At 34.2% G+C, this 14316-nt stretch overlaps 2 protein-coding genes across 3 annotated transcripts in view; one reads left to right on the top strand and one right to left on the bottom strand.

The window, feature by feature from the left end:
* Nucleotides 1–6369: 6369 nt before the first annotated feature.
* LOC129216871 (eukaryotic translation initiation factor 3 subunit I-like) lies at nt 6370–8233 on the bottom strand. The gene has a single exon (XM_054851086.1). It carries the CDS (start codon nt 8144–8146, stop codon nt 7169–7171), a length of 978 nt encoding a protein of 325 aa, XP_054707061.1. The 5' UTR covers nt 8147–8233; the 3' UTR covers nt 6370–7168.
* A 398-nt stretch (nt 8234–8631) lies between these two features.
* LOC129216872 (presenilin-1-like) overlaps nt 8632–14316 on the top strand; it is a 41881-nt gene continuing 36196 nt past the window's right edge. The window contains exons 1-4 of one of the 2 annotated variants that reach the window (XM_054851087.1): nt 8632–8739; nt 10086–10277; nt 11072–11184; nt 13962–14117. In XM_054851087.1, the coding sequence (XP_054707062.1) occupies nt 10089–10277; nt 11072–11184; nt 13962–14117 (458 nt within the window). In that variant the 5' untranslated portion in view covers nt 8632–8739; nt 10086–10088. The remainder of the gene's footprint in view (nt 8740–10085; nt 10278–11071; nt 11185–13961; nt 14118–14316) is intronic. The other variant, XM_054851088.1, reaches the window with a different exon arrangement.

The raw sequence follows: 14316 nt of genomic DNA on the forward strand, positions 1-14316 counted from the left end.
GGATGCAACTCTGCCATAGGCTGGAGTTCGTCTCGTCCCTATACCAGTCCCAAGCCCAGGTAAAAGAGGAGGGTTGTGTGATGGGCTATAGCTACGATCAAACTAAAATTAGCAAGAAATGAAAGAAAAAATAAAAATGAGTAAATCAGATATAATATCCAAAAACTGAAGGGAAGTAATTATAGGAAGGATTTTGTCCCTGAATTAAAAAACAGGTTTCCAGTGTTTGAAGAGTCGGATGATGAGGCCGATAGAGAAAACAAAATAGAATCAGTGTGGTAAAGTTGCTGTGAAGCCTATAATGCAACTGCGAAGGAAGTACTTGGAAAAGCTGATAAAGCAGCTAAAAAGGAGTGGATAACTGTAGATACTTCGAAGTTAAGAGATGAAAGAAAGAAGCTGAAGGGAAAGATTAATAACTGTGTAAATCTGAAAGGTTGCGCGTTAACTATCAGAAGAAATACTGGGAAACGCACCGTAAGGTAAAATACTCTGCGAGAAACAACAAGAGAAACCACTTCCAGAGACTAACGGAAGAGGCTCAGAGAGCTAACGATGCTGGTAACACTGGTTAGGTTTACAAAATTATTAAACAGTTAAGCTTTCGAAAAAATGACTGCGGAATGAAAAATAAAAACGGAGAACTTCTTACACAAGACAAAGAAATTGAGGATAAATGGAGAGAACATTTTCAAGAACTTTTGAATGTGGACCAGGGTTCAGCTGGTTCGAACATTGATTCGCCTTTTGATGAGATCAATGAACTGGACTTGGTGTTAAATGAAATAACAAAAGAAATGAAAAAAGCAATAAAATTGCAAAGGATCGGGAAAGCAAGCGGAAATGATAATTTAACTGCAGAACTTATTCAGGGTTCATACCCTTTAGGCAGAAAAAAATTCAAGCACTTTTCAAGTACTTTTCAAGGTAAAAAATTTTGTTTTCAAGGCAATATCATAAATTTGTACTAAAAATATTGTATGCAGATTTCATTTACTACAAACACATAGAAATAAGGCAATAATACAAAAAAGTATAGGGAAACAAAATTGCTTTTTCTACAACGAGAGACGCTTTGATGAAAGATCTACTGCGTTGAAAGTTTTTCTGAAAATGTTTGAAAAGTTTGGTCATAAAGAGAAGCAGATACCAAGAGGTTTAATTTTGAGGTTTTTCAAAGGTTGCAGCAGTCAGAGGTTTGTATATTTTCTAGAATCAGCAAATTAATACTTTAAAAAAAAACCTTTCATAAGTGCTTTTAACTTTTATGGGAAGAAACTAAAATACCCAAGTTCAATGGCATTGCCAGAGAGGAGTTTTTGAAGTCACTCCCTCCCCCCCCCCCCGGTTTCAACATTTATTTCCAATAGCTATAAAGTGGTTTATTACAATATGAGGGCGGTTAGGACAAAAACACTAACTAGAAAGTTATTTCAGTTTGCACTATTAAGTTCTAAAAATATTAGGTTTGCAAATCATTTATAAGTATACAAATCAATTATTCGTATGTATTTATTAGCTGTTCAGCCAATAAGGCATTTCAACTGTCCTCGAGTAAATTTAAAAATTAGGAAGTAAGATAAGTTGATGAAAGTCCACAGTCCAGTCTCTACACCTCAAAATATATAAAAGCAGCTTAAGCAGTGATAAATACTCTGAATGTAAACTTGAGCCTATTCAGCTTTCATTGATAAACTTGCAATAGACAATAAATGTGCAAGTTCAGATTTATAGAGCCATATTTCGAAATTGAAAATATTCACAAGAAGTTGACATATATTATGACAAAAGTAGTTTTATTTTGGGAAAAAAAGGGTTATTGTTGAAATTAGAATTTAAATTTAGAAAGGCAATAATATTCAGGTGTAATTGTAATTTGTGAGTTCATAAAAAATTACCTGAAAGTTTCAAAGAGCAAAATGGGGCAAGGGGGGGGGGGGGGGGAATAATTTTTAAAACTAAGACCCTGTTACTTGAATATACATATGTACAACAATAACTTTTGCTATGCATACAATTCATAAAATAGTTTATTAAGTCAAAATATTCTGCATAGAAATACCATGCCCAGTGCCTGTTGATAACCAGCAGCAGGCACTGGGCCTAGCTAGGCTGGTACTGGTCAATTTATTAGATCCAAATGAAGATGAATGACCCTCCTTAAGCTATCTACCCCTTTGCTGATTAAAGCCTCTTTCAGTAAGCTCCAAGTACCCACAACCTTAATAAAGTAGTAATTTTGAACATTTGAGGAAAAGGGGAAAATTGGAGATATAGGGAGGTAAAAGCATAAAAACGAGCACTACTGGATTTCATGTGAATAATCATAACACAACCACCCCTGTTATACACCTTATTTATTTTAGCAGACATGATGAAATGATGTACTTATAAATAAAATTATATAAATCAACTTTATATTTAAAATACAAACTTTAAGTTAATTTGTTAGGTGCTCAACTGCTGAAATTTAAATTTTTTTTTTTAAATCTGTTATGACCAAAAATTAGGTAAAGATAATCATTCAAAATTGCAAAAATAAATAAGCAAATAATTAAACAAGACCAAGGTAATAAATTCTTTAACTCTTTAGTTCTTAAAATAAAAAATAAAATAAGCTAATCTGATGTAGCAGTGTCAAAATAACTACTAATTGCCAAAAACATAAAAATATTTACAAAATACAAAGGGATTGAAATCTCAAACAAGGGAAGCAAATTTTCGCGAATTAAGTTTAATGTTGTCATGTTTCCCATAAAATAAACTTATATTTTACTGAAATTAAACATAAAATATGCTAAACTACGATAGCAAATATGAAAATAACATCCGATTAGTGAATATATTTAAATATTTGCAAGATGCAAAAAGATTGAAATTTCAAACAGGAGAAGCAATTTTTCGCAAAGTCTGAGCTCGTTCGACGTGGCATGTTTCCCATGAAATAAATTCATTTGTTTTTTATTAAAATTAAACAAAAAATATACTAATCTAAGGTAGCATATGCGAAACTAACATTTGATTAGCCAAAATATTTAAATATTTGCAGGATGCAAAAAGATTGAAATTTCAAACACAAGAGCAATTTTCCGCAAAACCCGAGTAAGTTCAATGTTGTCATGGTTTCCAAATTAATTTCTTTGTTAATTAATGAAATTAAACAAAAGATAAACTAATCTAAGGTACCATATGTCAAAATATCTTTCGGTTGTAAAAAACATCAAAATATTTACAAGATGCAAAAGGATTGAAATCCCAAACACGGAAGCAATTTTTCGCGATGTTGCATACTGAACACATGTTCAGAAAATTGCATTGGTGAAATACTTTTTTAAAACTTCTAAGCACAATTCGTTGATTTTTCAGAGAATTTAAGCACTAAGAAACTTTTTCAAGGTTTTAAAACTTTTTCAAGGTTTTCAAGCACTTGAAAATGAACTTTTTTTTTTCAAGCACTTTTCAAGGTTTTTCAAGGGCGTACGAACCCTGTTATTACAGTGGATCTTGATACAAGTGCAAACACGCCGCACAAATTATTTAATTACGTCTGAAAAAATGAAACTATTCCCGAATCATGGAAAGAAACCCAGATTGGGTGTATACCTAAGAAAAGCGATCTTACGAACTGTAGCAATTGGAGAGGAATTAGCCTTCTACTGGTTCCTTGTAAGATCTTTACTCGAAGCTAACTTCACTTTATTAGGATGCAAATAAATGAAGTATCTTTATTTTTGTAACAATGCTTATTTTAAGTTTTTAAAGCAGAATTCCATTTTTCTTTTAGAAGTAAAAAATTTAAATGCTGAATCAAAGGTTCATTTTTTATTTTATTTTATTTATTTATTTTTTTGATTCAACTGTGTCCAGACATTAATGATATGTTTATCATAGGACTCTAAAATGCAATTCCAAAATAATTTTGTCAAAAATATTTATTTTACAAAATGTTTTTTATACTTTTGAAGCCTTCACTTTGAGAATTGCAATCTCTTTACATCCGCTTTGAGAATCGGATTTTTCGAATTTCTGACATTTAGTACGCTTTGTTAAGAGATAAACAAATAAATTCTCCTTTTATTTTTTTTTTTTAATCACAAAATTTAGATATTTTTAACGAAATTCTGAGATTTTTAAGAGTTTCAAAGAGTTAAATGCTCAACCACTGCTTGATTTTTTTTTTTTTTTTTTTTTTCAATTATTTAACAGAAATTAATATTATTAACGGAAAAAAAATCACAAAAACACCCATTTTGAAACTTCATTTTACAATCCCACCCCCCTCCCACCAAAATTATTTGCTTTTTTCAGGGTTGGCCGGATTGGACCCAATGGGTTTTTTTTGAAAAAACCCATTTAAAAAAACCCGTTATTTAGCCCACTTTTGGGTTTTTTAAATTTTTTTGAGAAGTTTTTTAAAAAATTAATCAATTTAAATACTTTCACAATTTAAACTTCTTTTTTATTTGTTCTTCACCACAGACAATGGACATAAAAATGAATTTTGAACTTTAATAGTATTTCTTAACTCTTAATGCCATTAAAAAAAATACTTCAAAGATTTTAAATAAATATATTTACATTTTTTCTTTAACTGGTCAATAAATAACTCAAATTATCTTGACTAAGTCCTGTCACGTCTGATTTCTCAATATTTGTAGATTGTGCAGAGGAAACTACTCTAGCTAAAAGGCTTTCATTTGAATTATTTTCTGCAAACCAACACGTCACAAATCTTGAATAAACAAGGTATATATTTTAGAAATAAACAGGTATTACAAACGGTCGGACAGAAAACAGAATAGGGATGTACAGTATTTTCTTATCTTAAGAAAAAGTTTAATATTTCTTACTCTGTACACAGAAATAGAAAAACGGGCAACATAAAATTGAAAGAAATGTCTTGATTAAGCTGGAATTCAGTAAAAAGGGATTTAAACTACTTGAGGTTCTACAGTAGGTTTGCATAACAAAATGAAATACAATAAAGTAGAATTCAAAAAAAAAAAAAATGTAGTAATTAAAAACGAACTAACAAACAATAGATTTTATAACTTGAGTAGTAACTTTGCCTTAACTGTTGACAATCATGGAAACTAAAAAATCTGAAACTTCACCATTCCTGGGTTTCGTCGTCTTTTATACTTTTCTTCACAAATCGCTGAATTTTTGAGCTTTTTTTACCCCAAGACAATTTTTGTGCTTTGTCCATATACCTTACGCCTACAATATGCTACAAGTACCCACATTCTCCCTAAAAAAAGACAAAAAAACCCACACTTCCTTTTAAAAAACTCAGCTTTAGTTGGGTTTTATTTAAAAAAACCCAAAAAACCCTGGGTCCATGGGCTTTTTAAAAAAAACCCGGGTTTTTGCCAACCCTGGCTTTTTCACAAAATAAATCGATTTTTCACCAAAATAAAAAAAGGGACCCTAAGAAAAATCCTGGACAGACCCCTGTTCAATAGCCAACGCTAGGCTTTTAGAATTAACTACAATTATTGAGTGTTGTAACCAAGAAATCATGTACTGATTTTATTTTGAACTTCTTAGTGATAACCAAGCTTCCTTGGATAAAGTATTTAGATTAAAAAAAAACATTTATATTTTATCAGATTTTTTGGATTTGCGCTTTTGGGCCAAGCGACACACTTATTTGAATTTACTAAGCACCTTCAGAAGTTTCCCCGACTTGCTCAAGCGATTTATACATTCCTTTTACTATTTTATAACTAAAATCAAGGTTAAAAAAAATTATTATTTTTATTTGAAAGTGATTACTTAGGAAATGTTAGGCAACAAAACTGTTTGCTGACATTGCTATCAAAATAAAGTCAAAAAATGAACAAACTAGGAAACGGCGTAGGTTGCTGTTATAGAAAGCTCGATAAACAATCAAGTTGGCTGGTTGCCACAATGACAAGCATTTTCTTGTTAGTAGCATGTAATCAAATTAATAAGTAGTCAGTTTTTTTAAAAATGCAAGGAGAGTCGGTGAAAATTAAAGAAAAAAAGTCGGAGTCGGCATATTTTCGAAAGACTCCGACTCCTTTACCCCAAAATCAGTCCGACTCCACAGCCCTGGTAAATGTAATTAAAATATATGGAGAAGGGGGGGGGGGGGAATTTAACCGAGCTTCATGAATTTATTTTAGATTTACAATACAGCTAAACCTTGTTGATGCAAAAATCTCTAGACCATGATGATTATTTTCTGAAAAAACATAACAAATGAGGATTTCAAGCAAGGCATTATTTCACAATAAGCGAATTTGAGTCAACAAACTTCAACTGCATTCAATCTTCCTAATCATTAAAAAGTCAGTTTTGACAAAAAAAAATCCACACCAACCGACACGGAAAATACACAACTTATCGAATAACTTCCATTTTAATGAGAAATACACCAACAAATCAGCATAGCAATTAGAACGAATTCCAATAAAATTCGATTTTACAGATATGAAGTTAAGTAGCTTTAATATATAAATTGAGAAATGTAATTTTACAATAGGCATTTCAGATAGTTTTAATTTAATATTGTAACTTATAATTCTATTACTGAAGCAAACAAGTTGTAAAAGTTTTCAGTCCTGACGTGGTATGGGAAATGTAATTTTACACCAGGCATTTCAGATAGTTTAAATTCAATATTGTAATTTATAATTCTATTACTGAAGCAAACAAGTTGTAAAAGTTTTCAGTCCTGACGTGGTATGGGAAATGTAATTTTACACCAGGCATTTCAGATAGTTTAAATTCAATATTGTAATTTATAATTCTATTACTGAAGCAAACAAGTTGTAAAAGTTTTCAGTCCTGACGAGGTATGGGAAATGTAATTTTACACCAGGCATTTCAGATAGTTTAAATTCAATATTGTAATTTATAATTCTATTACTGAAGCAAACAAGTTGTAAAAGTTTTCAGTCCTGACGTGGTATGGGAAATGTAATTTTACACCAGGCATTTCAGATAGTTTTAATTCAATATTTTAACTTATAATTCTATTACTGAAGCAAACAAGTAGTAAAAGTTTTCAGTCCTGACGTGGTATGGGAAATGTAATTTTACACCAGGCATTTCAGATAGTTTTAATTCAATATTGTAACTTATAATTCTATTACTGAAGCAAACAAGTTGTAAAAGTTTTCAGTCCTGACGTGGTAAATCAATACTCAAAATCAAATTCAAAATACGGAGAATCTAGCACGTGCACCCTCACATAACCGTCTTCTCCCCCGCTGCTGTAACTTTTGCCGTCCGGATGGAATGCCACGCTGTTGATGGGACCGAAATGATCTTTTACTCTCGCGAATTCCTCTTCGAAGACCAGGTGGAAGAAGCGAGCGTCGAATTTTCCGACCCTCGCCGAGGTGGTCGTCACATCCATGGCTTCTTGCCCGCCGCCCAAAACCACATGATCCCTGATGGGCGAAATGGCCGCCGAATTGACGGGGCGCTCAGTCTTGTAGGTCTTCATCAGATCCATGGTCTTCGTATCGAACAACTTAGCCGTGTGATCCTTGGAGGCCGTGATGAACATGGTCTGGTCTTTGTAATACTGGATGTCGTTGATGACATCCCTGTGCTCTTGTTTAGAGGCGATTTTCTGAAACGATTTAATGTCCCATTTGACTAGGGCTCCGTTGTCCAGACCAGTGAGCAGATATTCGTCATAAGGTCCCCAAACAGCGCTCGTTGCTTTGTGACCCGTGACGGGTATGCTGCAAATCTGGCCACTCCCGCTCATTTGAGACGGATCCAGAGTGTCCACGATTCGAATCTCGCACTGTTTGCCCATGGATCGATCGGTGGAATACATGAGAAGCTTTCCCGAGTAAGAAAACCCGCAAGTACGTACCGAGGTATCGGTATTCACCATGGTCAGGCACGTCCCCGTTTCGAGATCCCAAAATCCACATTTAGCATCGGCAGCACCAGTCACCACTTTGGTGGAATCCCAGTTCACATCGATGCACCATACAGCGCCGTTATGTCCGTCAAACGTCCCGAGTCTTTCGCCGTTGATGGAATACCACACATTAGGAATGGCATCTTTCGAGCATGAAAATAAAAGGTCGCCTTCTCTGTTATACTTGATTTGCGTTATCGCTCTTTCATGACCATGTAGCATTAATGGCCGCATCTTTGGATACTCTTAAAGGTCTTTAAATAAACAAAATATTAAAATTCTCTCCAATTTCTACACATCAACAACGTGCCAGTTACGGATCATCGCGGTTACAGTTACAAAAATACGCAATTAATCAGGATGCGTTCGACAAACCTCACCGGTCGACCAGTAAGTAACCGGTTACAAACCGCAGCGTTCTATGATCAACCGGTTACCATTCTAAGCAGTTGATTGGTTGATTGGAGCACGTGATCATTAATTGTCACGTGATTAACTAACCGGTCGCTCTCGGTCGTGCTCATCGAACGCAACCTCAGTTGCTCACAAGTTACAACGTAAAAAACAGAGAACCTTAGGGAATTAAGTACTCCCGTCAAATCAAGTTCAGTCTAATCAAAAATAAATATAAATTTTAAAATGTCTTAGCTTGCTCTTTTTCCCTAGTTAAGTAATTTGGAAACGATTCTTCTGCTTCTCCTCTCCAGGATCCTGAGGTTTCCGCGGTATCTTCTCTTCGCTCGTTTCTCCACTCCATTATTTAAGAATTTTTGTATTTTCAGACTTTAGAGTGTTAAATGCCCTGTGTATTATTTGATAACCTTTAAGTAAGTAAAATTTCTGTTTAGTGCAGACGGGAAAATTTATTCTTAGTGGTTATTGTCATCTGGTGTAAAAATGTTTGAATTCTCAAATGCTTGTATTAATCTGTTCTGTCAACACGGAAAACAAACTGACAAACGGAGTCGTTTTGAGGATCAAGTATTAATTTCTATGTTTTGATACTGTTCTTTGAAACTAAAAGCTTGTTATTCCCGAGGAATACATTGTCTTTTATTAGTAAAAAGGTATGCTTCACTTTAAAACTGCTTCGAATGATATGCTTGTCCATGAACAATGTAAGATACAAGCCCGTTATTTCAATTTTTCCAGGAGTAGGAGAGCTAGCGGATCGTAGTTAATTCATTTTACTTCGAAAAAGAACGGAAAACAAAAACCATGTGCTCAATACTTTAATCTTTTATAATTTCCCAACGCGAGGTAAGGGCAGTTGTTTGCTCCTGGCCACCTTAAACGGGGCCTGGAGTTAAAGTTTTCATGAATGCTGAAGAAACAATGTTGTAACAGTCACATATGCAAAATCAATACGTTTTTCTTTTTGTGCCAAAGAGAAAAGGATTATGACATCACTCATTTTGGCTGAAATAAAAACATTTTTAATGTCAATGTTTATGCAATTAAGAGTTGTATGTAATAAGGGAAGGAGGGGAGTAAACGACAAGTGTGACAATAGGGGGGACGGGTAAAATATGTTCAAAAATTCATATCTGACACAGACGGCCCCATGAAAAACCTCTTTGTCATACCAGATCCGGATCTGATATCTTTGTCATCTGGAATCCCCTCTTTGTCATCATTGAACTTCAGGCCAGTCTGCGAATTTGCTCTGATATGTGTAGATTGCACACAATGTTCAGGGGCATTCTCATAGGGTTTCCATGTACACCATATAATTCTTTAACATCTCAGACGTATGGTGTATACCCTGAAGCTTCAAAAAATTTCATATTACGACATATTATGTATGATTGCATCCACTATAATATTAAAATCTGTTCGTGTCCGTCTGTCTGTCTGAAGATCGATCTTCTCGAGAACCACTGTGAATCGAGAGTCAAACGAGATACCGATCATTTGACCAATAACACGATTTCTGTACCGAATTTGAACGTTCTGGTGCTACTGGGGATCCATCTTAGCAAAGACAGGCCTGTCTTCAGGTATCCATATGTGTGATTATCTTAGACAAGCCAAGTAATTTCATGAAAAGACTCTCTTGGCCATTGACTCTTTAAGTTTGCTGAAAACTGGCTGGAAACTTGAATTTTCAGATCTACTTGAGTTATTTTTCTTTTCATGGATGATGTCATGTGATGTAGTTTTTTATTCACAGCTTATGAATGAGAGTGACGGTGAATCAGCCACAGAAAACACCAAACTGATGACGTCATTTGTCAACAGCCAGTATTCGAAGACAGATAGCAGCCTGCAGTCCATCCTGGCCAGCGGAAGGGACAGGATGCCCCAGTCTGTGTCTGACCCCTCGGTGGGGGGTCGCAACGAAATGTATTCGCCGGTAAGGAATGTATGTTTGCTGCTCTTGTCCTTTCTCAAGTCTGGCTGTCAGTAAATGGCACTTGGCCACACCATATTTCAGAATTTTGTCCGTTTTCAGGTAGTGCGATACACACAAGAAAATTCTAGAATGAATCAGTGACGGTAGAATTAGAATAAAGAATACAAAGTTTATCATTTTTACTCTTTTGGCAACTAAATACAGTAATTGCTGCAAATTTAACATTTCAACTTTAATTGATCACCTAAGGAATCATTTGAAATTGCGTATGTTATTAATAATAGTTTTTAAAAAACTTCAACCATTGAATACCAATTAAAAGTCAAAGTATCTCCCTCAAAATATTCCTGATCTTCATTAAACAAAACGACAATGCATTAAAAATAAAGGTTGCAGGCAATAAATTTTGAACAGCATGTTATTTTTTTCTTCTATCTTTGAGTGCTCTAAGCTTTTTTTTTTCTATGTCACAAAAATGCTGAAAAACACTCTAAATTTAGCAAGCATTCTTTTTCTTTTTTTTAATATCGCAAATAATTTTTATGAGCTAGTATGACAGAAGTAGAATTATTTCCATTTTTATAAAACTTGTTATAAAAATTCGTTCCTATTTCGGAACTGTCACTAAACTCTTAAATATGGCGCACATCCTTTCTTACTTCTCTACCTATTTTAAGGAATAGACTTGTTTCTGAAATGATTGGCTGGTGCTACATTTCTGCAGTTGGACTATGCCTGTTTTTTGAAACATCTGCTTCCTAAAGGATTGGTTCAGTAACATTTTATTGCTTTCCCCTTTTCAGCAAGCAAATGGACCGGTGGACACAGAAGTATCCTTCCGAGATGGTGAAACTGGGCAGGCCCTTGCAGATGGCTCGACAGGTGGCGCTTGTTTTGTCGGAAGACCTCCCCCGAGGTTCGAAGCATTCAGTGACTAACGTTATACTGTTGCATTCTTGAATTTGTAGCAAAAATTTTTATTGAGTCTGAATATTTATTTATATTTTTATTGAGCAATCACGATTGCTTATTGTTCTCACTTATCTGTTTTGATGTGCTATCATTTTATTTTCCCACCAGCACTTTCTGCAGCATCACCGTCGACCGGCTCCTCACGATGCTGCTCCTCTTGAGAAAGCCGTCTCCAGGTTGCATCCATGTCCTACACACACACCCTCATACATACATAACTACACACATGTACACACACACACACAAATACATACATCTACACACATACACAAACACATACACACACAAACACATACACATTTTATCTGGACATTGCAGAACTAGAGAATATTTATTTAGATTCAATCACGCGACCTCCCCTCTGTGCTCTTGCGACCTGAATGAAGTTCAGACTGTTGATCATGTTTTATTCTTTTGTCCTCAGTATGACTTTCTTCGATATGAACTTTATAAACAAGTTATAACAAGTGGACTAACGTGGCCTCCAAAACTGAAAAATTTGCTTGCACCTGAGTACATTGTGCAATTCCTGGAATTTATTCACAATATTCCTTTTCTTTGTCTTTGAATTTTGCAATCTGTTATTCATCTTTGTCTGTCGCTGTAAGGACACCTGATTTGCGTTTTGTTTTCTATGCATCTTTAGCTGAATGTAATAGATTGTGGATGCATGTGGTATGACTCGCGTCATGGAGCATGCTGTAAAATTATTTAATAAAAAAAAAAAAAAAAAACACATACACACACTCAAAAACATACACACACGCATACATAGACACCTACGCACACACAAACACACAACTATCCACATATTCATGCATGCATGCACACAGACACAAACACATATGCCCACATGCACATACCCCGCCCCCAGGCATACAAACACTCATACACACAACTACCCACACACTCATGCCTGCACACAGACACAAACACACATGCCTACACACACATACACTAGACGACGAGAGGCTCCCTAGCTTTAGCTAGTTCCCTGAAAAGCCTTCGGGTGGAGCAGGGCGGGGAGTCTAGATGGGTACACATAAACACACACGCCTACATACACACACACACACTCGTGATTGCGAAAAACATAATTTGAATTCAAGAGGTCAAAATTCAAATTAATTTTTAATTTTTTTCATTATTATTATTTTTTATGAGTCGGAAAATTTCCTATTCAAAAGTTAATTTCTTTGAGCTAGGACAGGGTTGAGATATTTTAAAAATCTTATTCCAAGAATATGATTTTAAAATCCTACCCTCTCCTGCAATAGACATTTAGACTGAATAGAAAGGACTTATGATTTAAAAATGTTCTTAATGCATAAATTCAATATAGAAGTTAATTACTATAGCAAAAAAAATATTTTATGTCTAATAATTAGTTTCTCAAGTTGCTGATAAACCTTACTAATTTAAGTTAGCTACCTATTTAATCTTTTTTATTTCTTTTCTTTGAATAATGAAGGTAATGATATATTAAAAATACAGTTGCTATCATTTACTGCAAAGTTGTATATTGTAAATTTATGGCTATAAAGTAATAGCTCCAATCCTTTTTGACTCTTACTCTGTGATGCTTGACTTTTTGTAACAAAATTTTTATTTGGTCCCTTCGACTTAAGGGAATAATTGATGTGGCTCTACTAGATTATCAGGGCTGAAGAAATTAGTGGATGAAAATGTAATGTCATACATAGCAAACTGTACTAGTTTTTTTTTTTTTTTCGATTTTGAGCATTTCTCTCAATTTCTGACAAAAAGCTCCTGTTTTAAAAAATCTTTGAAAAAAATCCCTTTATTTAGGGGACTTTGAAAGAAAATAAAAGATTACATTATTTTTTAAAAATTGTCCCGTTTAATCTAAAATCTTTATTTTTCTCAAGACGAGTTTTGAATTGTGTATGAAGTATTGATTCAATATTAAGTATTAATTTAAGTATTATTCCTTCATTTCATGTTTATATTTATTTTCCTATGTACTTCAGCTTTGAAATTCATTTTTATTCTAAATTTGTGAAATTATGTGAATTATATCAAACTTGTCATTTGGGCAATCAGGGGAGAGAGGTAAATTGATCTTTTCCCACGCCCCCCTTGGATTTTAAAATCATAATATAAATGCATTTTGCATGTATTTTGATGTTTTTTTTTTCCTTACAATGCATTGAGTATATACCCTTTGCTCATCCTGCAAAATTTTCAAAGGACTGGCCTGTATTGTGAGGTATTTTAAAAAAATCATTCATATTCTTTTTGGTATTTCGGAAATTCAAAAAATTCCAAAAAAAGATCCCAGTTTTCTGGATCCCGTATAAAACATTCTATACTGCAACACAATATAAAAGGTTTGGGTGATGGAGGCCGGTATTACAACAAAGAATATGAGGTCCCCTAATTTTATCTTTGTCCAGGGCCCCAAGGGTTCGAAATCAATCCCTAGTTTTGAATGACGATTTTGCTATAGCAATTTTTCAACTTTTTGAATTTAGTTATTTTCTGCCTTGAGTTTTTTTTTTTTTTTTTAAACAAATGGTGGGATCCCTATTCAAGTCTTCTGTGAAGCAATTTGTTGGGTTTTGTGTAAACCAATGCCTTTTTTCTGAGCATACACTTCTTCATGAATCTTATTTTCATTCATCTTTACGCTATTTTATTTTGCTTATCCTTGCTTTTTGTCTTCAACATAAAAAATGTACCACTCTAATTTACTTGTAGGCCCAACATGCAATCGTGGGATGAAGAAGAGGAGGAAGAATTAAAGTATGGTGCCAAACATGTGATCAAACTTTTCATTCCTGTTTCTTTGTGCATGCTGGTTGTTGTTGCCACCACAAGTTCAATTACCTTTTATACTCACACCAACACGTATCTGTAAGTGTTTTTTTTTATCAATTATATAATGATGTGTAGTGTAGTAAGGCTTGAGCCTGAAAAAATTGATAGTAGCCAGTTGCTAATACACCCAAAAAAAGTTAGTCGCCACGTTTATGCTGTTGGTGGCTACTTCTAATCATGTTTCAGACATAATCCCATTCATTCCGCCTCATTTTGTGTTACGTAATGTTATCCA

Source organism: Uloborus diversus, chromosome 2, assembly GCF_026930045.1.
Source record: "Uloborus diversus isolate 005 chromosome 2, Udiv.v.3.1, whole genome shotgun sequence".
Taxonomy (NCBI): Eukaryota; Metazoa; Arthropoda; class Arachnida; order Araneae; family Uloboridae; genus Uloborus; species Uloborus diversus.

Coding starts and splice junctions, on each gene's coding strand:
- LOC129216871 (XM_054851086.1), bottom strand. CDS start 8,146: ATGCGGCCATTAATGCTACATGGTCATGAAAGAGCGATAACGCAAATC.